The sequence below is a fragment of the Triturus cristatus genome, chromosome 9 (genome assembly GCF_964204655.1).
Source record: "Triturus cristatus chromosome 9, aTriCri1.1, whole genome shotgun sequence".
In the NCBI taxonomy this organism is placed as follows: domain Eukaryota; kingdom Metazoa; phylum Chordata; class Amphibia; order Caudata; family Salamandridae; genus Triturus; species Triturus cristatus.
Window position 1 is genome coordinate 149,257,366 of NC_140592.1, and position 24,900 is coordinate 149,282,265.

The window sequence follows — 24,900 nt, forward strand, 5'->3', positions numbered from 1 at the left end:
ACAGCAATCATGGATAGCCACCAAACACACCCAAACCCTAGGACCCCAGACAACGCTGACAGGCCAGAGATGAACCCTGGGCCCAAACGTCCAAGCATCAAGCTTTGCCCAGCAGCAAGTACAGACCAACACAAGCCTCCATAAAGCAAGGGGGGGGATAAAAGACAACATCCAGGCCAGGGAGCAAAGAAAACCCCCACAACCCAAGGAGAAGTGAAAGGCCATGCAAACAAAGCAAGCAGTACCAGAAAGAGAGCAGGGCCCACCACAAGCCTCAACTCCTGCAGGGACTGTGGGGATTTTTCTCACTCTTGAAGGTTATCCTTATACTTCGACACTTTTCTGGAGCCTGGACTCCATCAGCCAGACAAGGCTATAATTGGCAACTAGGCAATGCTCCACAATGCAGGTCTCATTGTTCACGAAACCCAAAGGCCATTTTTGCACCAAGAATGACTCAATGAGAATAAGCAAGAAAAACTTGCCTTCCACAGCTGTATCTTTGTTAGATAGTCGTAATGGTATTCAAGTCCTCCAGGCATGAAAGCAATGTTAGGTCCAAACTTCTAACACATAACAAAAGTCCTTATCTTCAGTTCTAGTGCTCAAAATGACAGAAAATGTTCAAGGACTGCTCCTTGAACACCAGCCCATGTGTTCATGTCGACAAGAGGGCTTTTCTCCCACTCCCAGACAGGACCAAATCCCCATGGCAGGTCAATCAAAAGAGATTCTAGGTCTCCCTTCTTCTCCTTAAGGGTCACCAAGAGGGCTGCTTCAATTACCATGAGAATAACCTTTGAAAGACATGGATCCAAGGGCAGGCAGAAGTCATTCTTGGTCAGTTCTTCTGCAGACAGGCTGGACCCTCTTTACATAGGCAGTCTCCCCAGTCCTAACAACAGTCTGATTTGAGAGTAGGAAAAGCAATATAACAAGGGTGAAGATTAATTGTAGGCTTCCACTGATCATTTTCGGATCTTTTTTTCCTTTAGTGGTTAGACATAATAGTCCATTTATTATGCATTCCTGTGGGGAAGGGTCAAAATGCATTTAGCAGATTGATTCAGGTGGTATCTTTTACAACCTCTTTCAATATTCATGCTCTTGTCAATGGAGTTATTTTATCAGTCAGTACTGTATGATGCTATTTCTGCCCTTTGTCCTAGAGTCTTTACAGTTTGGGGCTCATAAGGATCGCTCAGTGGGTCTGACTAAATACTGACCGCAAAATCCCTCCACCCAAAATGAGGCTCGGTATCGCAAAGAGACATCAGGGGTGCTGATTGGTGCAGTGAACATGGATCAAGACATATGTCAATGAGGAGGATTTTTATATCTGGAGGACATATTGGGAGAGGGTTACTGCATATTCCTCTGGGAAACAGTACCGCCACAATGTGATTCAGGGTGCCAAAATATGCTGCAAGTTGGAGTTGCTAATTGTGGTGGCCACCAAGAGTAGTTAGGACTTTTAGGGACTCATATCTCAGAAATGAAAAATCATAGCCATAACTGTTGGCATAAGTAGGCGCTGTCTGGACCCCAAATAACAGTGCAAACTCATCAAAAACACAGTCCTCAATGTAGCATTAGTCAGATACAAAAACCTGTATCCATGATAAAATCCACTGCATGGTCTCTTACAAGCAAACCAGGAAATGTCTTTAAGGTCCCATTCCCATCCAACACTTGATCACAGGCCAAGAAGACCACAAGACTCTCCCTATCACCGTAGAAGAAGGAAGTTGGAGGCTTAATGAAGGCCCATCAGGGGACACAGAACTTCAAAGTCTCTGGCATGGAAAAATAGCTCTTTTTGTTGGGTACATTGTAGGTGAAAATAAAATACAGGTATTGTATTGTATTGTACTGTAATTGCATTTATATAGCGCTTACTACCCCAGACGATGTGTTAAATTGTTTCTTTGAAGTGTAGCACACTACTCCGGTACCCATAAAGGATTAGTGGTGAATTAGTATAGTTAAATATTGAATTAATTTGAGTGATGGATATGTTAGTCAGTTATTTGAATTGAGAATGATAGTGGAAGGATAGAAGAGGAAAAAAGGTTTGCATTTATATAGCGCTTGCTACCCCTGAAGTGACAGAAGGGTGAGGTATAGAGACATGTAATTTGGGTCGGAGGGGGAGAAAACAGTGAATCATTAGGTGGTAAGTGCAGAGGGCATGGGGTAACTTTTCAGTCAGCTTTTCTTCAAACTTGGAAGCATCAAAATCATTTGACAAATGATGACTGCATGGAGAGCAAGATAACAAGATGCAGAGGCATTTATACCCTGCTCTTGATGAGGGTGGAGCCCTGTAATCAAGGGAATATCAACTGAAAAGACAGGTATGGAGTTTACTGTATTTCATTAAAAGAAATTAGAGAACGAAACCTACTGCAATAAAAAAAAAAATATATATATATATATATATATATATATATATATATATATGTATATAATATAAATGTATAGCCTAGACAATTACATAGGTACTGTAACTGCTAATTAAATTTTGTTGACTGTAACCTATATTTATACTTGGGTTGTGCTAATACTTTACTAAGGATGGGATTTTTTGCGCTTTCTGTAGCTGGGTGCTTTAGAAATTTCCTCATTCATTAATTCATATTTTTGTACCGTACTATAATAAATATGAGTTGCTTTTTTTTCTCATAAATTTATTTTGAGCATCCTCGGTGAATTCGCCGACAACGTGTCCCTGCATGTATTGCCAGTTCGGAAGGTGCCTGAAACATTTCATGTTTCCCCTGTTATACAAACTTTGTGATCCAGTTTTAAAGGGAGACTTTGTCTGACAGGCATAGGGTAGGTGGTTTTAAATTTTAAGATTAAATAATTTACTTGTACATTTGCAGGGGTCAGACTCTTTTGACATTTCACAAATTTTCATGAGCACAATATACGAGATAAAAAAAATAAAAGGAAAAAGCTTTAGAAAGCAAGCCTGTGTTGTAAGTGTTTGAAATCCAATGTGGTACAAAAAAAAAAAGCTGGGCCTAAGAATAAAATATAACATCAATTGTGTAGTTCGTGTGCACAGACAATACTTGGTTTTTCCCCAAGAAGAAGTTCAGAAAAAAAGTTGCACGTAAGATTGCTAACTACCTCTTAATGGTGATCTGGGTTAAACCCAGCTCTCAGCAACGAAAGCTTGGACATGTTCAATCCGGTATGTGTGTATGTATATATGCGCACCTTTGAACAGGAGATCCAGGCGCAAACTGGGACTGTGTGCCCTATTCTGCTGAATGCCCTGCCCTTATGGCAGCAACAAATTTGGGCTTCCCTGGGGGCAGAGCCTTCAGTTAAATACAGAGCACGCTGCAGGCTTGACCACACCTGACTGTAAGGGGATGTCGGGTTGGGAGTTCATGGAAACCCTTTCACCCCTCAAGAGGGCTGCCTCAGGGAGCTCACAGACAGTGTGCCACCTTTTTTAGGTCTCGCCTGGCGTTAGTAGCGCATGCGCTAGTCTCGCCATGCGAGGGCTTTTTGCAATCAATACGGATTTAGAAGGGACTTGAAGCCCCGCCCCTGCTTCCCATTGGTTCACGACATCGTTTATGGTAAATGATGGCGTGTGATTGGAAATCTGGCTTCTTGGTTACCTCCTTCTCCACTTTTAGGACGGCGTATGTGGACAGGCAGACGCCATCTTTGTTCCTGTGACGTGGGAGCTGCATTCATTACAGCGCGCACGCCGCACATTAAAGCACATTGTCGCCTTTTCCTTTTCAAACTAGATCAGTCTGTAGCACTGTGCCTATGTTAGTCATACTCCAGGACGACCACTATACCCGCTTCAGGTTCCAGTTTACCAGTATGTTAATGTACACTCAGTCATACTCCAGTGTGTAGGCTATGCTCGTTTCAGGATCCAGTGAAGCACTGTGCCTATGTCAGTCAGACTCCAGTATGTGCACTATTCCCGCATTAGGCTCCAGTGCAAGCACAGTGCCCGTGCCCGACTCCAGGTGCCCCTGGTGATACTTCCTGCTGCAGGCCTCTTGCTGCTGCTGTCCCTTTAAATCCCCAGCAGGTTGCTCGCTGCTGATGTCACTGGCTCTCTCGGGTTGCAGGAGGGTTCCTGCGCCCCACACACGCTGCTATCAGCGATGGTCGAGGAGGGAGGCAGCAGTGGTGGGCACTGAGGGAGCCGGGCACCGAGCAGGCGTGGCCCCTGCGGCAGGGACTGTTCTCCCAGAGGCAAGGAACTGCCTGCAGCCCACAGAGGGAGCACTTGCCGCCACCAGGTAACTGCATCCCTCCCAGACCCCAAGATCAAGGACGCTCTTCGCAGCTGGAGGGAAGTTTGTTAATGAGGGCACCCCTGCCAGAGGGGTGGCATCAATGCCACTGTGGCGAAGGTCAACCACCGTGGCCTCTCCTTCTGTCCCCTCTCCCACTAGCATGCACCCCCTGCGCCTCCTTGCCCATCTCGCTAGCCACAACTGCCCTTCCTGCCGGCTTCTTGCTCTCTCTGCCCTAGTTTCCCCCGCCTCTCTCGCTCCCCTTCTGAGCCCCCTGTATGTGTATCTCTCTACCCTCTGCCCTTGCTTCCTTCACCCCTCTCTATCTCGTTCCACTTCTCCCTCCTGCTGCTCTGGTTTCCATCTCACCCTCTATTCCGCTCCACTTCTGACCCTGTGTGTGTGTGTGTGTGTGTGTATGTCTCCCTCCCCTAGGTTCCATCTCCCCCTTGCTATATCGCTCCACGCCTGACCCCCATGCGTGTCACTCTCTCTGCTCTTGTTTCCGTCTACCCCTCGCTTTCTTCCCCCACTTCTGAACACCTGTGTATCTCTCTCTGCCCTGTCTCTCTCTTCCCTTATGACCTCCATGCATTTCGCTCCCTGTGCCCTTGTTCCCCTCCCCCTCACTATCTCGCTCCACTTCCCTGTGTCTCTCTCTGCCCTTGTTTCCACCTCTCCTGTCTCTCTCTCGCCTTCTGACCTCCATGCGTTTCTCTCTCTCTTCCCTTGTTTCCTTCTCTCTCTCGCTCCCCTTCTAATCCCTGTGTGTGTGTCTCTCTCTGCCCTTGTATCCATCTCCCCCTCTCTCTCTCACCCCCTCTTCTGACCTCCAGCGGTGTCTCTCTCCCTCTGCCCTTGTTTCCTTCTCCCCCTCATTATCTCGCTCCACTTCTGACCCCTCGTGTATATCTCCCTCCCGCTGCCCTGGTTTACATCTCACCCTCTTCCGCTCCACTTCTATGTGTGTGTACGTCTCTCTCCTCTAGGTTCCATCTTCCCTCCCTTGACGCCTGACCCCCGTGTGTCACTCTCTTCCTCTACCATGTTTCGGTCTCCCCTTGCTCTCTCGTTCGACGCCTGACACCCCTGTGTCACTCTCCCCCTCTGCCTTGTTTCCGTCTCCCCCCGCTCTCTTCCTTCACTTCTTCACTTTCCTTGAGAAAAATACAACCTTTCAGTTCACTCCTAAAATTCTGAAACAAGCATTGAAAATGCAATAGATCTCGCCTTTTATTAAGTTAAAGCCATTTGCTTTGCTATACAATACCATTAGCAAAGCAAATGGCTTTAACTTAATCAAAGGCGAGACCTATTGCATTTTCAATGCTTGTTTTGTAGTGCACTTTCAGGACCAGTTTGTCGTTGCACCCGCATCAGTAATAAGGAGCAGGCTCAGAAGGCAAAGTGATTCCCTCATCTGCATGTGCGCCAGCGCAAGCAGTATTACAGAATGGGCCTCTTCTGTAATAGCAAAGTGCCCCAGGGCACTTTCCGTAATACAGCCCCTAGATGTTATGTTCTCAATGCCTCTATTTATAATCGCCAGCCTTCACCTTTTGTAACTCTCCTCATCCGGAGGCCAGCGTCTGATTACCCTATCATATCCCTCGTTTTGTTCCCTTCCCCCTCCCAAGTTCTTAAAACTGGTGTTGTATGCATCAATCCCAGACATAGGGGGTGATGACTCAGAGGCAAGGCATCATCAGTGGAGTCTGTCTGTCCTCTTGGTTCACTTCTTTCCTGAGCCAAGCTTAATCATTTGAATGGTCCACTCAGCCAAACCACATAAATATTTACTGAGGAGGAGACATCATTCGAGAAACGGATGACTTGCAAATCTTCCCATGAGCACGCTTTGGGGTTCTGGGTCAATCGCTAACAAGTAGGACATCTGTTCCATTCGTAGGAGAAAAGCTATGATGAGCAGATTTCTTATATTAATCTTCCCAAATGAATTTCAATGAGCTCAGTTGAAATTTACAAATAAAATGAAGAAATCAGGCTAATGAAATGCATTTTTTAACTGACTAACATCTATGGCTTATGTTAGATAAGCACCAGGACAGTACTGTTCTGCTGAGAGCAGGGAGCTTGCCAAGAGCGCATGCTGTCTCCTTTTGAAATGAGAACTGGTGCAGATTGCTTATAATTAAAAAGTTTGTTTATCTAGACAATAAACATGACCTTATAAGCAATGCCACAGAACATATTAAAAAAGAAAAACAAAGCGAATTAATTATTCAACAATAAAACAGAGCAAAAATTAATTATAACCGTTTGCGTTAAAAATTGTATTACTGTTATTGTAATGGTAGGTACACCCAATTTATGTAGTGTATTAAATGCCTGACCAGCTGACGTAATACCACCACTTGCAGGCATTGTACAGAAGATCAGTTTCCTGGCACACAAATGATACAGGCAGATAAGCAGCATGCGAAATAGAGCGTTAGGGGTCCTTAGCCCAGCAAGCGCTGATTTCCTATTTACCAGAACAGTCTATGAGCTATCTAAGAAATCTTCTAAGGATTATCATTAGTAATGATCTTTGTATACCTGTATCTGGCACAGACCACAGTAAACCAGAGATCAAAACTAAGTCCTGGCAGGAAACTCCGCTCCGCTTGCGGAGTTTTCCGCATTCCGCGTTACCCAGAGCGGAGTTTTTTCCCTCACTCACGTTCATCAATGTCAAGTTGGCGAGCGCGAGCAAGGAAAATCCACCTCCCAGCGATATATTTTCTCATTCATGATCCTCAACATCAAGTTGGTGAGCAAGGAAAATCAGCGTCCCAGCGAGATTTCTCAACGTGGGCGGTCATGTATGCTCGCGACCGGTCACGTTGAGAAACAGTCCGTTCGCGTTGAGAAAACTGCAGCTCGAGTAAAAATCTACTCGAGCAGCAGAAAGGAAGCAGCGCCCGCTTGCACTGTGTATGATCTAGTTTGCGATGATTGCGCACAAGCACCTGGCACTGAAAATCACTTCGAACAGCATTTATCTAAAGAAACTGCGCCGGTTGCGGAGCTCCGTGTAGCACAGCAGATTTATTTTGCATTGGGAACTCTGCGAACTCCGCCCAGGCTTTATCAAAAATGTGTTTTTGTACAAAGCAGTATTAAACAGAAACCACTTCTCACTTACGTAGGGGTCATCCACTTCATATTACATCAGCTTAGATGTATACTTCAATCCTGCTCACCAATGGCGAGAAGTGAGATTAACATTATAACTCAAAATGTTGTGCTTATTAACTGACTTGGGAGCCTATCACCACCTTTGTTGAGAGAGAATCTGGACTCTGTGCAGCTGGACAGTTTGTGAAGGGATACAACCAGCTGGAGGAGCTGGCATGTCCCCAATATTTGGGAAATAGTCTCAATCAAAAATGTGTAGATTACTCAATTACAGAACCTCCCAGTCTCTCATTATAAGTTTGTAATATTATTCTATGCTTCGGTTTGATCCACAAGTGTGGCATTAATTAATCTGCTGCATAATAAGGTCTGTCTTGAATCTCCTCCGCCAACAACATTCATTTACTATTTTTTTGTCAAACCACTCTGTCTCACAAACATTTATAAATGAAGTTGTTGAAAAAATTGCAGCAGTCAATATGGTTTTGAAGAAGAAAAGATTTTGAGAGCACATATTAATGTAAGTTGCTCAAAATCGAGAAACAGAACCAACAATTCAACAAGTTTTAGCCATATTTCACCAAGGGACATCCTGCTCAGGTTATTAGCAACTGAAAGACAACACCATCAGGTGCCCCTTTTTATGAAAGGATGTGGAATCCATGTATTTCGCAGTTGGCAGGTGATTAAGCCACTGGTAAACACATTCCAAGCTGGTGGCAATTTATACAGTAATGAGCGGCATGTAGTGTAATTCCACCAACATAAAGAGGCAACCTGTACAGGGTATGTATGACTACTCAACCTAAAGATGACCTTTAGGGACATAATGATCACATGGGTCTACCTCTACCTGTCTTTTGGTTGATTAGTCATACATAGCCTTTGAGTGTAGCAGGGGTGATCTTAGTTAATTCCTAAGCCCCTCCTCTTTTTTGTTCTAAGAATTAATTTTTCATCCAATCTTCCTTTTGGATCAATGGTCCTCTTGAGCATTGATAAACCACAAAGACAATGTACAGTGGAGAAGACAGCTTTCAAAGGGCTCCATGAAGTACCAGTCTCAGGCAAGCTGCCTGTCTTTTCTGCCATGTGGAGGAGACAGCATTCAAAGGGCTCCATGAAGTACCAGTACAGCTGCATGGTTTTCTGCAGTGCCTTCCACCTGCTTTGTGTGCATTTTATTTACAAATTAAAATCAAATAAACAGGAAACATATGTTTCCTTAAACATACTGTGTCAAGTAATTTTGCTGTACAATATAATTTGCTAACTACTATCAAAATAAGGCAGTGTTTTAACAAATAAACTTCCCAGCTCTCTTCAAGTAAAGTATTACAGCGACTGCTAATGCACCAGGTGAGGTTCAAAAAGTGAATGCTGCTTTAAAATGCTCAGCACGAAAAGTGATAACGTGTTGTGTGAGCGGTCAAAATGAACCATCTCTCCATCCAATAAGCATAGCACTACCGTTTCCACCAAAGAAAGTGGATGGACCAGTGATATCTGTTACTCCATTGGTGTGTAGTTCACCTTCCTATTGGGCCTGGGATAGACCCTACAGCTCTCCCTCATGGCTCTCTGCTGCAAGGTCTGGTGATGGGATCACTGTGGTACACAGCAAACGATTGGTTTCCCTATAGGTCAACAGCTGACCATTAAAAACACCACCAAAGCCCTATCTTAGTCTGGTAGCCCGATTCAAAGACAACACCACAATGTTGTGTCAAAGTCAGCTCTAAGAGGAGGCACCATGGATGTCACCACATCCTCTGTGATGCGGACTGTGGTTATTCACGGAGATCGATGGGTCTCTACTCAGAGCAAATTGCAAAACGCCAATTACTGATGAAGCAGGGCTGCAAATATGGAGTAGCTGATACACCCAATAAGTAATTACAGGCTATGGTGGCTGTATCAGGAAAAGTACAAAAGGGGGAGAAAGTCAGTTCTGAGCTCAGAGCAGCTACTCTATGACAGGACACAGTGATCTCACACTCTCCTTGTTTATGTTGAAAGTAGTCTTTATGACACTGAGTTCATGAACATGGACTCAGACATGAAATGTGTTACAGATGTGATAAAAAAAGGCTATTGTCATAATGTTACTGTTTTCTTCGTTCACATCCAACTATAGGCCGCAGCTCCATGTGGTCCATGAACAGCATTTTAAATTGTAAACCCCTACAACCCACAGACTATAAAATAATGTAACTATTCACATAGGAAATATATGATTTTCATTCTTTTCATAACTTTAAATGCTTGTTTTTTGGTTTTTTTAAATCAACACCATCCAAAACATGTAATGTCTTTTAGTAAACACAATTAATTCATAGATGGCATCCAGTGAAAGAAGTCACAGAAGGTGTCAAAACCTGTTAGCAATGCCGGATAAGGTAGAGAGAAGATTTATGTTTCTAAACAGTATGACCTCATTAAAGTTGCTTGTGGTTTTGCCACATAAATAAGCGAACCAAATGGATGGATGCATTGTCTGCATACATTTTCTATTTATGCCTTTTTTAATTTTGAGCTTTTTTCTCCCCACAACTGAACACCAAGGCTTATGAAGTCACCGAGGGTATGGTCCATTGTAAGGGGTCTTAAGTGCTTGCCTTTTGAAGTGATGGCAATTTTCAATCTTTTTGTTTTACCACAAAATCTGTAAGCATATGTCTGTGTCATAGGACATTAGATAGCTATCTGATGTATGTTTTTTATGCTCAGATTTTTGAAGGACTGTAGTGCCTGCTTCAAAAAGAGATCATCCAAATGCTACATGTTTCAGCTGCAACACGTTATTTTAAAGCAGAATACTCAGAGTTTATTATAAAGACTTTTTTTTGCCAAGAAGAGTTTTAAACCATAGCTCACAGAATTATGAGAACATCGAAAAGAAGTGTTACTATATGACATTTTTATTATGGAGGTTTGTATCATTTGAACTAGGCTCGCATAATCACTTTAAGATGTGTTACATTACAACAGCTGATGTTTAGTAAGACAATCAAACATGAAAGGCAGATCATTATTAAAAAAATTACAGCCAAAGGTTTAATTCTTACAGGACCATTAGAGTTGTTCTCCACACTCAAAGAGATTTTGTACTTAGTAGATCAGATGTTCCTTCCAGTTCTTCTGAGAACTTTCTGCAACATTTCTTATCCATGTACAGGAAAGGTAGCTACTTTAAGGAGTAGCCGATAACTGCAGACCTAACATGTAAGTAACTTGTGGAGAAAAGAAATTGGAATTTCTGAACCTCATTCGATTGCCATTACTTGTGCGGTGGTAAGAAAATGCCAGTCTGGCTGAAGTTACTAACTAGCAAGATCAGACTGTGGATGTTTCATTATAGAGGGGACATACACTTAAATCCTCACCCCCACACATATTATCCTTGAGCAATCCACATAACTCTACACACTCTGCTTTCTTTATGAAGAAATGTATCGGTCTGATGTTCCGCTGCAGAGAATTACTTTGGTAAGAGGTGATGTCCGGGTTCCTACAGTTTGTTACTATTTTATGTTACGTTATATGTAATTCAGTAGTTGGTGGTTAGCTTTGTATGCAATCCTGGCAAGCAACACTTACTGTTTATGGGTGCACGTATGTTCCAGACCAAACTCTTCCATAACAAGTAATGTCTCAGCAAGTCACATAAGTAACACGATCAGAACATGTTCTCAAACAAACAAGCCAGAACAGTGTACAAGCAGAAACTTCATCTGCAATGCAGGTGCCAAATCTAACTGTTGAGTAACCGTGCAATCCAATATAAGTTTCTGATATCAGGAGTATTGGTTCCATACACTTTTAAACAAGTTGAGTGTCAGCGATACAGTCTAGCTACTCTCTGACAACTCGTACAAGACTGCAACTAGTATATGATGTCATAGCAGAAGGAGATCTTCTCAAGAGTAGTGGTTTAAATAGTGGATGGTCTGAATGAAGGTCCTGACATTTATATATAAAAAATATATATATTTACCCATATTTTGGGTAGTATAGGTCTGGTTTGTATTGAAAGATTAAAGTGTTACTAACTATAACAAAGGTTTAACCTTTGAGATATATATATATATATATATATATATATATATATATATATATATATATATATATATACACACACACACACACACACACACACACACACACACATGATCAAGACGGTTGTATAGCCGGAAAGCGTCATGGCGACTGATGAATAAAAGATAATCGGCACGACAATTGGGTCTGCTCTGGTCCTTTCGCACATACGAGAACTTTGGTTTCTTGAAAACAAAAAAAATATATATATATATACATACACCGAAAGTCGGATTTATCTATGAATGGCAGACTAGAATGTTGAATAAATTCACTCTGAACTTTTTGCATGCAATGAGGTAAGTGAATATTTGCACAAAATTCCTGCCCATCTTTTAATACATTCCCAATGTCATATAGTAGAACCTCTCCGGTGGTGAAAGTGTGCTCAACATACAATATCAACTGTACAGAGCACTGGATGATACGCTCATCACTGCCATACTCTTTGTATCTATAGCTTCCTTTTAGCAAATCTTGAGCCAACATTAACTACTAGCAGTAATTATTGATGATCAATCCACAGCCCAGCTATCTTCTGTAACATTTTAGATGATTTACCGGTTTGTGTTCAGAACCCTAGACTGTAAAAATATTAAGCAGCGTTTATATAAATGTACTTACTGTTGTCATAAGTTCAAAGGAAATCCTAGTTCAAGGTTGAATATCTATTAACAGAAGTCAAAAGCAATCAGCGAATTGTGTCTCTTTCTAGTGACTCTGCTGTACATAATGGTGATGAGGATGGAAATGATGAATGCACATCAAAGAGCGATAACTCATCCGCAGACACAAATTTATTTACAAATAGTAGCATTCAACAGTTAGATTGGAAATTACTGAAGTGTTCTTACCATTCTTGCGTAATTCGTGTTTTCAATTCAGGCAGGAGAAACTGTCCATGGAACCGATAGATTGATGAAATATTAGAGAAGATTCCAGTAGTCACTTCAGGGGGAATGCCAGCCTCCAATAGTTTTGTGCAAAAAACCTGTAAAAAGTAATTACATAATTTAGACCACTGATTATCTCTTTTTTATTTTTAGATGATCTCTTATGTAGAAGATGTTTAAAAACATTGTATCACAAGTCACAAAGTAATTTAAAGAAAACGACTAAAAATGTTCCTCTAATTAAGAGAGAGGAAGAAACTATCACAATATTTTTTTAAATAAAACTATCACACTGACTTGAGCATAATAATCAATTGCTCTTTATGTAACAAAAAACGAGAACCGATTTTCAAGTTGGAATTAAACGTTTTATCAACGGTAATTCCTGTTCTCTACTGTTTCAATAGTTGTATTGATTTAGGTTCCAGTACTTCAAATTCCTGTATAATACTTACTTATATAAGTGTATTATTAAAGTTTTGAATGAAAAAAGACACACATGAAAAGCATTATTTTTATCTTATTACATGTCTGTTCTTTTTCTTTCATTATAAAATAACAGCGAGGACGTTTTCCAAAACGTTCTTGAAAAACAATAAACAGAGTTTTCCTGTTGCAAGAGGCAATGATAATAGAACATGAAGTACTAACAAGCCAATCAGCTCAATGCAATTTGTAATACTTGGTCATAATTGTATTGTTCTTTATTTGCTTCACGACCAGCATTTTTTAAAATCTTATATCAATTTCCTTACCTTGGCATTGAATTATTCTTTCTATAGACAGGTTTGTTTGCATAGGGAGGAATTAGCTGGAAGCTAACTTAGTAGCTTTTGCTTCTGTAAAATAGTATTTTTTTCCTCCTATAATGCATTTGAGATTTTTTTGAAGGACACCGCATTGGCAAATACGCTTTGCTTGCCTTTATAAATCGATCTTGGAATCCTTGTGATAAATGGTTCTGCCCTACAGTGTAACCTTCATCTTTCTTTTTTAGATTCCATGAGGCACATAGGTGTACAACTTCTACCGAGAAGTTCCACGAATCTGCATAATTCCTACTAGCGACAACCATTTTCCATTCCCTCTACATCTTTTCATTTTCCTCAGTGTTTTTGCACAATGTCCATGCCTCTGGACGTCTCACATTTTTTTCTGCCACCAACGCAGGCATTTTGAGTCTCCTGGTAATCTGGGTCACAATATATTGTATGTAGCCAATCAAATGTGGTGTAAAAGATGCAGTGATAAATTGCTTACTTTGGGACCGGCTTTCAGAAAAATGAATAAACGTATAGGTTGACACTCATAAATTTCATAGATATACTCAATTGGAGAGCTCCACCTAAAAAAACACAAATATGAAATCTAGGAAAATCATAGATTTTTGGATGTATATATTTTGCCCTAAACTCCACGTGCGAATGGTAGGCAGGTGTAAAATCTAAGTTTAGATAAGGATGAAAGGGCATTTGAACATGTTCACATTTTTTCCTATATAAAAAAGAACTGGAAGATCTTAAATACGGGTAAAGTGGCCATAACCCCTCCAAGATTTGCCAACAAACGCACTAGTAACCTACGTGACATCATAGTACATACACGTCCCAAGACAGGAAGACAAACAAAACAGAGGACCCTGTGGGATATGAATCCCGTACGTGGACACTTCCCTTGCGGACAATGTGGAGTGTGTGATCTTACAAAGATAACTAAAGAACTCACTCTTGAAACAGGAAAAGTCTGGACTCAGAAAAATCATACAAACTGCAACTCCCATAACTGCGTCTATTTAATTACTTGCCCTTGTAAACTAAGATACGTCGGCATGACAACACGCCCAGTGAAGACAAGAATTATGGAACACCGCAGCAATATACGGTGTGGGAGATCCACGACTAAATTGAGCACACACTATCTCACTCATCCGCATGGACACAATGACCTATACTGGACCGTGATTGAAAGCAATCCCTCATGGTCACAAGAAAAACTCTTTGAAACTGAACAGAGGTGGATTTTTCGCTTATCAACACAGGAAAGGGGTCTTAACGACGAAATTCCATGGACAGAACTTATGTGCTAATAGTCCCACCTACAGGGGTCTCCACTACCAAGACTATGATGCATGGACTTCACTGGTACAACACCACCCATGTTTTTATATGTTTAATGAACTAACATATACATCATTATGTTCATGCACCTTGACTGGCATCACAACACCACATCTTGTGTTATTTACACAAAAATCTTATTTATCTACATTTCCCACTCCGGATTGTTTTTGTAACACATTCTGATTAGATACGTTCCATGCAGGGCGACTGTTGATGATACAGGTACCAGATAAACCCATTTCCCTATAAGGTTCTATATAACAATCTCTAGTACCATCTGGGCTTAATACTGTGGATGACTTAAGATCCACTTCCCTATTAGGTTTATTATACCAGTCACGAGCACCATCTGGGCTCACTGCTGACTAATTAGTTACTGAATACATCTAGGAACCTAATTTCTTTCGTGGTATTATATACCAGCGGAATATCTGGATCTACACTCTTATTAGTCTAGAAATGCATTTATCCTTCAACATATGTATTTTCCATGCCCCACATCGATCAGCTTAGTTTAGCGTTCGAGATCCAAGGTCAGGCAATCCTCGTGTGACAAAATGGCGCCTCCCGCAATCTCGCGAGACTACGCCATTGAATCGAGGATATATACAGGAAGTGAATCCAACACCGGTAATATCCAGGTGAGGAGTAGACACGTCCTGTTGTGGCCTGCCCCCGTCAACGTTCGGGTAAGTTACTGTCTATGTTTTCTGCCTGCAACTTGTTCGGCACTGATTCGTCACCGGAACTTTAACGGAGAGTGATACGAGCACTATGCACTCGCCGTTTATGTCAGTTTGAATGTTTACTAGAAACACTGACAGCGGGTGATATGAGCACGACGAACTCACCTTTGGGGTTGACTTGTCAGCCACACGCCACCCTTAAGGGACATCTATTCACTATGGTATATATTATCACGCACAAATAGACGGAGTCTGTTAACATCATGCATTATTAGAGGGGGATTTAACACACCGTTAAACACACCTCCCGTCAACATTGTGCATTGCGTCAGGATTGCACGAGTGGCTTGGACTAAGTCGCGATCTTGAGTATTTATTAATGTTCCTTATACAAACTCTACTCAAGTATGGACCGTTCCGCCACGACAGTCCTAGTCACTGGGTGTAATTTCACAGCCTTGGATCTCCATACCCATCACCGCCAATTCTGGTCATTGACTGCTATCACAGTGTACTAGTTGTATCAACCCATAGCACTTGTCAAGATAGCCATTTTTGAGGAGAGAGCCTACTGATACAAAGTAACGTACCAACTACCTGGAGCCTATACACCTCACGCTCTTGATAGAGATAGAGTATTTCACGTATATGTTATATAGCATGAATTTTTGCGATGCTTATTTCTTTACCTTAGTGGGACCGTTCCAGTGGTCCGGTTGCTACTCCCTTACCTATGAAGCTTTGAACCCCTCACTCTGAGGTAAGATATATATTGCGTATAGTGGTTGCTCCATTATATTGGTAATTGTAAGGAGAATAGAGTTTCGTATCACTGCTTGAGTACACTTGGTTGTGTTTTTTATGTACTAGTCACAACTTCTTTTATTGTCCTCTCTCTAACAAGTTCGTTAGTGTTGGGGGGAATTGATGGTCCCTTGAAGGAGTTAAGAGACACCTCATTTTGACTTATGGACCCGTCACTTTTGATGTAGCTACGAATGTGTGGCTTATGTTTGTCCTCTATATATATTTTTGTCTCCTTCTGTTTAGGCGGAGCCTTTTACTCTGAACCATACTTAGGTCCAGTTGGTATGTGGTTGACCTGTAATACCCCGTTATAAGAAAACTGAGGTATACGGACTCTTTACTGGTCCCACGGTCCTGAAGAAGTGTCGCTCGATCTTGAGCCCCGTGACACGAAACATGTTGACCCCTGTCAACTATAGGCTACCCTGATACCTTGCATCACATAAGTAGCCTCCCTGGTTTTATTTAGTCCCAGCCCTACCTAACCTTATTAAAACTAACGAGGGGCCAGGGCCTATTTTAATTTTTCTTGAATCCCCACATTCTTAGGAGTTATTACCCTCCATAATCATTCACATGGTCTTCATACAAAACGGCGTACTCAGATCAAAAGATCTCCGAAAAAGAAGCCACCAGGCCCGTCGGACATTGCACCGCCGGTCCGACGAGGAGCACGCCCAATGATGAAGCATGACACCCTAACAGGTGTGTGAGGGCAACAAGATCTGAATTTGAACTTTCCCTTTTCAGATCATAGTAATTACTACTATCCTTCCAAATTGGCCAATTAGAGGAACTGCTCTTATCTGTCTTTTCCTACGTAGACCACTGGGAGCATTAGAACAGGACCTCTCTAAATATCCAGCTCTCGTGTCCCCCCTCCTTGATTACACACATTTTTTCCTCAACATGTCAAATATTTTTAGAGAAATATGCTCTCCTAAAAACCCAGACAGAATGAGATGGTTGGGGTACTTTTCTACCCTAGCTTTGTACTGACTTTTCTTAATCAACTCTATGTGAAAAATTAATGTGGGAACAGTGTTGAAGAATTTATATGAACATGCACAAAGCCACACCTTTGATTCCAAAATTGCCACTGACTACCCAGGTACCTCCACGGAATCTCTAATAAACCTACCCATTTACTTAACATAAGACTGGAAAATGTAGCCACCAGGGGGCATATTACACAAAATGCCCCGGAGCCGCAATGGGCATTTGCGCACAGTTTGCGCAACCCCCTGGACACTTTGATATTACAGAAGGGACCGCAGACTCTTGTGCGGCCCCTTCTGTAATACCGATAGTGCTGGCGCACATAAAATGCCAGCGCTATCTTCAGGGGGCATTTCCTTATTTGCATGAGGGTGTGCCCCGTGCAAATAAGGGAATCCTTTTGCCTCGCCGCCCACACTGTATTACAGACGTGGGCGCAGAGACAAAGAAGCTCTCAGGAGGTGGTGCACTGTCAGTGTGCCCCCTGACTGCAGCCCTCTGACAGGGGAAAGGGGGTCCCATGGACCCCCCCAGACATCCCCTTGCAGGCGGGGGCAGCCCCTGACTGCACCCGACTGCAAGGAGATCTCTAATCCCCCTTCAAACTGCAGGTGTGTTGCCCCCTACACTGGGGGCAGCACATTCATCATAATACGGCGCATTTTCCTTCATTGCACTGGGGGCACCTTTTAAAAAGTGCGCTCAGTGCAATGCAGGAACATGCACTGCATGTATAATGTGGCCTCTGATAGATTTTTCTCAGTCGCAAGTTCAATGGCCAATAAACATTTGCAGCTTCAGATTCTGTGAATCAGGATCTCTCATTTGAGACCAAAGGTGACACTTTTTGTTCACCTAGTATTTAGTGTAGTATAAAAAAGGGATCTGTCAATCTGCTTCTTAATTCCTACCTTGAGTAAATGAGGCTGTTTACAAGCGGATACTGTCAGACTCTAGGCATTTTTATATTTATCAAAAAGCAAAAGCAGGGTGTCGCTCTGTATTTGCTAGTAAAAGATGGGGCATACTTAATGGGAGGATTTTGGAATAAGTACAATGACTGAGGGACATATTAATTAATTAATGCTTATTTATAAGAGCGGGCGATGGATTAAGTTAAAGAGTTATCCAAAAGATCCTTTAATGCTGCTTATGAGAATTCCAAATACCTCAGCCTATAAAACATATATTTTCAAACTGATAAGTCAAAATCTCCCCAAAAGTCTGACTTTCAATGTGTTGTACCCATTTCTATACAGTGGTTAGGGCAGTGGGTAAGGTAGTTCATAGATAGGAGAATCACAATTACAAATATGTCTAAAACACATTCTGGGGAACAGAAGTAGAACAGAGAAAGTTCACAACATTAACAATCTCAGTTCTCCAATTGGCCTCGTGAGAGTTCTCTTTCAGCTTTGGTAGGTGCAATGGGTAATGGAAAATGTGTGCGAGTTAATTAGGGTGTCCCTTCACTTTAAAAGAAGATGCAGGCATCCCTACTTCATTTTCTTAATGGTATGCCTGAAATGCTGTACTATAATGTTTGATTATAGCAGTAGCAGATGAGAACACTTGCCAGCTAATCCCAGTGGCACTGGCAATGGTGAAACTCTGCAGAGTGCTTAGGGGGCTGTCATTAGGATGATGAAATCCTATTTCACAGTTGTGTCTATATTCCACATCTTTGTGAGAAAAAAAATGATAGCACCATATTTTGTAAAATGCAAGAACCTAAACCATGCATGGCTTGTGCAAACACTGTTTGAACTCGTGAGGGGTAGACCACCAGTGTTTCCACAGACTGCCGCATTGCTGGGCTTAGGTGCAGTATGATTTTGAGTACCATTGCACTCTAGATCACTTTGCTTCAATCTGATCTTTCTCTCTGGATGGCCACATGCAGCAAGGACACAGTTAATGGTCTTCCAAAGACAAGTCGTGGTTGGCAAACTGCCCATTTTGCCCTCTCCGTCCACCAGCTCTCAAGCCTACCATGTATCTTGGGTTTGGGGTCCTCACTGCTGCACCAATAACCACTACCTAGTCCCTCACCGGACTTACCTGCCACTTCAGAGGCTTCATCCCTACTGTCGAGAACACTGTGACGAGGCCCATTTAGACCTCTTCTATTCTTATCCTGTGCTTGTTTGCAGATTCTTTAATCTCTTTTTCTTAGAAAACGTGATGTTTTAGACTTTTGCAGAGCGTTAGTATCATGTCTTCCTCCTATCTAAGCTGACATATTTTGGTTATTTTATGTTGGGCGCTGCCATAAAATCATGGCTGCTTACAGTCACAGCGGACATGTTTTTATAGGAAGAATATTAGGTAGATGTAAATCGAAATGACACATTTATTGCCAGATTTATTTAGTTTTGTTGGTGCTTCAGTGTCTGCAAGCACTGTTTTAATTTACACAAATGAGATAAAATCAGCAATCAGATACTATAAAAACCCAGGTATCTGACCATTATTTGGAAGGGCTGAATGCTAGAACCATCATGCCACCGTTCATGCTAGTGTGCAGCAACAACCAGCCTCAGCTGGGGGCTGCTACGGGAGCGGTGCAGAGGAGAATCCTTCAGCCGTGCACTGCGTATCATTCCCGGGCAAGATCTGTGACAGAGAAGAGCTGAACAACTATTCTTGCAGAGAGAAGTTAAGCTGCATGATTCATGTTACGAAAAGCCGAACGGCTTCCAATTTTCTTATAAAATTTAGCATATCGCTTAAAAGTAGCGACAGAGTGTTAGCATGCTGGGAACATGTTAACCATATTAGGAATGATCATACTGTTTTCGCCGGCCATGTCATGCACTACTATTTTATTTTCTCATTCTGTGGGGTTGCTGTTCATATTTTATGCACTGGAATTGGGATTAAAAAATAAACATTTTAAAGTTCATCCCCTGTATTTTACTGCTATCTTGAGTGAGCTATTCATTTACGAAAGAGTTTGGAGTTCACAATATAGTGGGACTGATCATGTATAGAGAACACATCCTAAACAGTACTGCTCAGTGAGTTCTGTATGGGTCTCAGTGCAACTGGATTTCTAAATCCTATTGGTGCACTGAACAAAGTCCTTGCATCAAGGGGTTAAATATCCAACCCCTGTGGCACTGGGGATACCAGCCCCCAGGTCGTGACACTACAATCTGGTTGTGAGACTCCCAGGACGATATCACGTTCTCCAATGATCCCAAGCATATTGCTACAAGTCTGTACACTTGGGTAGAAGTACAGTCCTGGCTAGGACTATGTTTTTTCAGAACAGCTGCGGCAGTACAAGTCGTTTATTTTATTTTCTTTCCCTAACTATGCCTTTCTTCTTCAGGATGCAAAAACAACAATTGATGGACAGAATGCAGAACAATGTCATACATTCACCCCAGTACAGAGATCTGGGCCTAAATCCATCGTTTTTTTGCTCACCTTGCCATTCCAGTTTGAACCCAGCCATATGCAAATCAGTCTTGACCCTGTGCCTCATGGGAACAGTCCAGCCCGAACTGCCAAGCCAGGTCCTCCCTGGACTGGAAACAAGCATCCTAGGACCGGTTTCGGGGTTTCACCCCTCTTCAGCCAGGATAGCTTGATTCCAGTGGCATGGAGAGCACGGGACTCACGTCTTAGCATACCCGGCCCACTCGGGGTGACAAATGCAAAAACAACAATTGATGGACAGAATGCAGAACAATGTCATACATTCACCCCAGTACAGAGATCTGGGCCTAAATCCATCGTTTTTTTGCTCACCATGCCATTCCAGTTTGAACCCAGCCATATGCAAATCAGTCTTGACCCTGTGCCTCATGGGAACAGTCCAGCCCGAACTGCCAAGCCAGGTCCTCCCTGGACTGGAAACAAGCATCCTAGGACCGGTTTCGGGGTTTCACCCCTCTTCAGCCAGGATAGCTTGATTCCAGTGGCATGGAGAGCACGGGACTCACGTCTGAGCATACCCGGCCCACTCGGGGTGACAAACGCAAAAACAACAATTGATGGACAGAATGCAGAACAATGTCATACATTCCCAGACATGGGACCCGTGCTCACTACGCCACTGGAGTCAAGCTATCCTGGCTGATGACGGCTGATAGCCAGAAACCGGTCCTAGGATGCTTGATTCCGGTCCAGGGAAGACATGGCTTGGCAGTTCGGGCTGGACTGTTCCCATGAGGCACAGGGTCAAGACTGATTTGCATATGGCCATGTCCAAACTGGGGTGGTGTAGTGGGCAAAAGAACGATGGATTTAACCCAGATCTCTTGACTGGGGGAGAATGTCTGCATTGTCAGCATTCCGTCCATCATTTGTTTGTTGTAACGCTTTTCGCCCTAAGTGGGATGGGTATTCCCAGACATGGGACCCGTGCTCACTACGCCACTGGAGTCAAGCTATCCTGGCTGATGACGGCTGATAGCCAGAAACCGGTCCTAGGATGCTTGATTCCGGTCCAGGGAAGACATGGCTTGGCAGTTCGGGCTGGACTGTTCCCATGAGGCACAGGGTCAAGACTGATTTGCATATGGCCATGTCCAAACTGGGGTGGTGTAGTGGGCAAAAGAACGATGGATTTAACCCAGATCTCTTAACTGGGGGAGAATGTCTGCATTGTCAGCATTCCGTCCATCATTTGTTTGTTGTAACGCTTTTCGCCCTAAGTGGGATGGGTATTCCCAGACATGGGACCCGTGCTCACTACGCCAATGGAGTCAAGCTATCCTGGCTGATGACGGCTGATCGCCAGAAACCGGTCCTAGGATGCTTGATTCCGGTGCAGGGAAGACATGGCTTGGCAGTTCGGGCTGGACTGTTCCCATGAGGCACAGGGTCAAGACTGATTTGCATATGGCCATGTCCAAACTGGGGTGGTGTAGTGGGCAAAAGAACGATGGATTTAACCCAGATCTCTTGACTGGGGGAGAATGTCTGCATTGTCAGCATTCCGTCCATCATTTGTTTGTTGTAACGCTTTTCGCCCTAAGTGGGATGGGTATTCCCAGACATGGGACCCGTGCTCACTACGCCACTGGAGTCAAGCTATCCTGGCTGATGACGGCTGATAGCCAGAAACCGGTCCTAGGATGCTTGATTCCGGTCCAGGGAAGACATGGCTTGGCAGTTCGGGCTGGACTGTTCCCATGAGGCACAGGGTCAAGACTGATTTGCATATGGCCATGTCCAAACTGGGGTGGTGTAGTGGGCAAAAGAACGATGGATTTAACCCAGATCTCTTGACTGGGGGAGAATGTCAGCATTCCGTCCATCATTTGTTTGTTGTAACGCTTTTCTTCTTCAGGATAGCACCTAAAGGCATATTGAATTACAGGGTGACCAGTCTAATGCTAATATGTGTGTACTGTTCGGCATATACATATTTCTGTTATTGCAGATACATCAAGCCATTAACCTATTTTCTTGCTATGCAAATGACCTGATTCACTCATCCAAAACCAAGGTGGATGACACACCAAAATTCCCCTTGAGGCATTCATCAGCCCCTTTGTTTTCCCTCTACTATAAACTCTGATAATAAGCCTTTTGCCCTACATTCTATTGAAAGGTCCATGTGTGTTCCCACCAAAAGCCAGCCCTCTACAACTTTGCAACCAGCTTTGGCAGTACCACTAAATCTGGCTAATGAATGGAAGTGCCTCTTATGTCATTGATGGATTTCATCACTCAGTCAATCATACATTGACTCTTTCACTCATCTTTACATTCATGCTCCATTTATCCAACCATTGCAACATTCTTGTATTCCCCCCTCTGATAACACCATAATAAAACACACACAAACTCAACATACCAAGTTTGTGAGATTCCATTAACAAAAATCCTTCTCTGCAGGCTTTCACACAGAGTAATAACAATCCAGCCTTAAATGGATTGATGCTAACATGTGCTTTTCACCATAAATATGTCAGGCCTACTGTCTTTATAAACCTTTCATAATGAACAGATCAGGTCTATTGCCATGATCACTGGCTTGCCACCAAAACTAACTCAGTTCTGTTATACTCAGTGTAGCATTTCCCTCAAGCAAGAAATGAAGTATATGAACTCTTTTCAGTGGATGCACACAACTTTGGCACCGCTCCAATCCTTTACTCAGGAAAACCAACATGTGGGTGGAGCCTAAGCCCCTCTCTCAAGAGTACTTTGACAGATCTTTTATGTAGATCACTGTCAAGCCAGAACTAAAATCTAAGCATCTGACGTGATATTGACTCAAATGGATCAGTCTGCTACACAATCTGACTGACTGAAAATGTAAACAATTACTATATGGGGACTTCCCGGCTCACCTGGCTGGCAGCCCTTCTGTTTTGACTGCACTTCACCAAAATCTTAAAGTGGTAAAATGACGCGCAATATTTACTCAATTGCATTCTAGGCGGGTAAATGGAAGACTTGGAGTCCTTAGCCTAGAAGTTACCGAGGAATTCTTGGGAATACAAAGCGCACAGCACAAGAGGACAAGGGCCAGATAAAAGAGAGGAAATACAAGCAGAACAATTAGATTGACTGTAGCATGTACGTTTGGATCCAACAACAACGCGGTATGGAAAATGCCATATTTAATTTAACAAATCCAACCTCTATTTCTATATTTTTCAAACGTAAGACCCTCTTTTAACCCCTTGCGTGCTCATGACGGAACCACGCCGTCATGAGCCACGGGCGGCGTGTGCTCATGACGGCGTGGTTCCGTCATAACTGCGGCCGTTGCGGCCGCTCCGCCCACGCGGCACTGATTCCCCGCCTGTGCGGGCGATCAATGCAAGTGGGCGGAGTCGTGACGGAACCACGCCGTCATGAGCACAGCTCGCCCGTGACTCATGACGGCGTGGTTCCGTCATGAGCATGGCCGCGCTCACCCCCCCAGCGCTGCGGCGGAATTCGCGCCACAGCGAAGGGGTTAAAACGAAGGCCGTTAACAGATTGAAAGATAAATATCTGGACCAACAGAAACCCTAGCGGTTTTACAAATCAGACTTTACATTGCCAAGAGGTAAGTTCATGAGGAGGCTAAAGAAATGTCCTCGCCCTTGTACCTTACATAATGATAGAACAGTTTCCAGTGAAACTTAAGCTGAATCCTGGCTTTGTTTACAGCTCATGAGATGGAACACAGCTGTGGGCAGTGACGAGCTGAGCCAAGACCACGCCCATCAATCCCAACCAGGTGTCTGCCTAAAGCAAGACTATGTGCGAAAACATCACAGCTTTTCAGGGACACATAGGAAGTGTTCTGCCGTTCACACTGCAATATAATATCTGATCCGACAGGAATGTGCTGCAATAAACTGAGCATCACCAAAGGCTGTAGTATTGCTCACCCAAAAACTCTGTAAAAATCAATGAATGCCTGAGAACAACTTATTCTGCTTTGGAGTTTAGATTTAAATTCAGAGAAGTGTTTTTTAATGCTTGTCAAATATTAGCTAATATCGATTTAAGCAGAATTCAGTAAGTGGGCATTCAATAGGTTTTAACCTAGGATATCATGAGTACAATTCAGCAGAAACAGGGAGAACTTGGAATGAAAGGGAGAGAGAAATGAGAAAGAAAGAGACTATGAAAATCAGCAAAGGAATATGGTATTTGAAAAACTGGAAAGCAACATGTTTTGCAGCACACATACTGGACTCCATCCAGATTATTCAAACTGAAGCTGATTGATTTAATGCAAATGGCGTTGCTCTTACTGGGTCGATATCTATAAGCAACTTAAGGCTATCTTCAATGTGGACTTCGCACTATCCCTACGCCTTAAGCTGTTAGGACCCTATGCTTCCACTCTTGCATTAGACTTACCTGACAAAGACTTAGCTCTACTAGATCTTCTACTAACAGTGGCAAT

The 24,900-nt window shown here is 42.9% G+C and overlaps 1 protein-coding gene across 1 annotated transcript in view; it reads right to left on the reverse strand.

Moving 5' to 3' along the window:
• FGD3 (FYVE, RhoGEF and PH domain containing 3) overlaps positions 1 to 24,900 on the reverse strand; it is a 555,238-nt gene that overhangs the window by 120,364 nt on the left and 409,974 nt on the right. Inside the window, exon 6 of the mRNA XM_085624596.1 lies at positions 12,377 to 12,513. Coding sequence (XP_085480722.1) covers positions 12,377 to 12,513 — 137 coding nt within the window. The remainder of the gene's footprint in view (positions 1 to 12,376; positions 12,514 to 24,900) is intronic.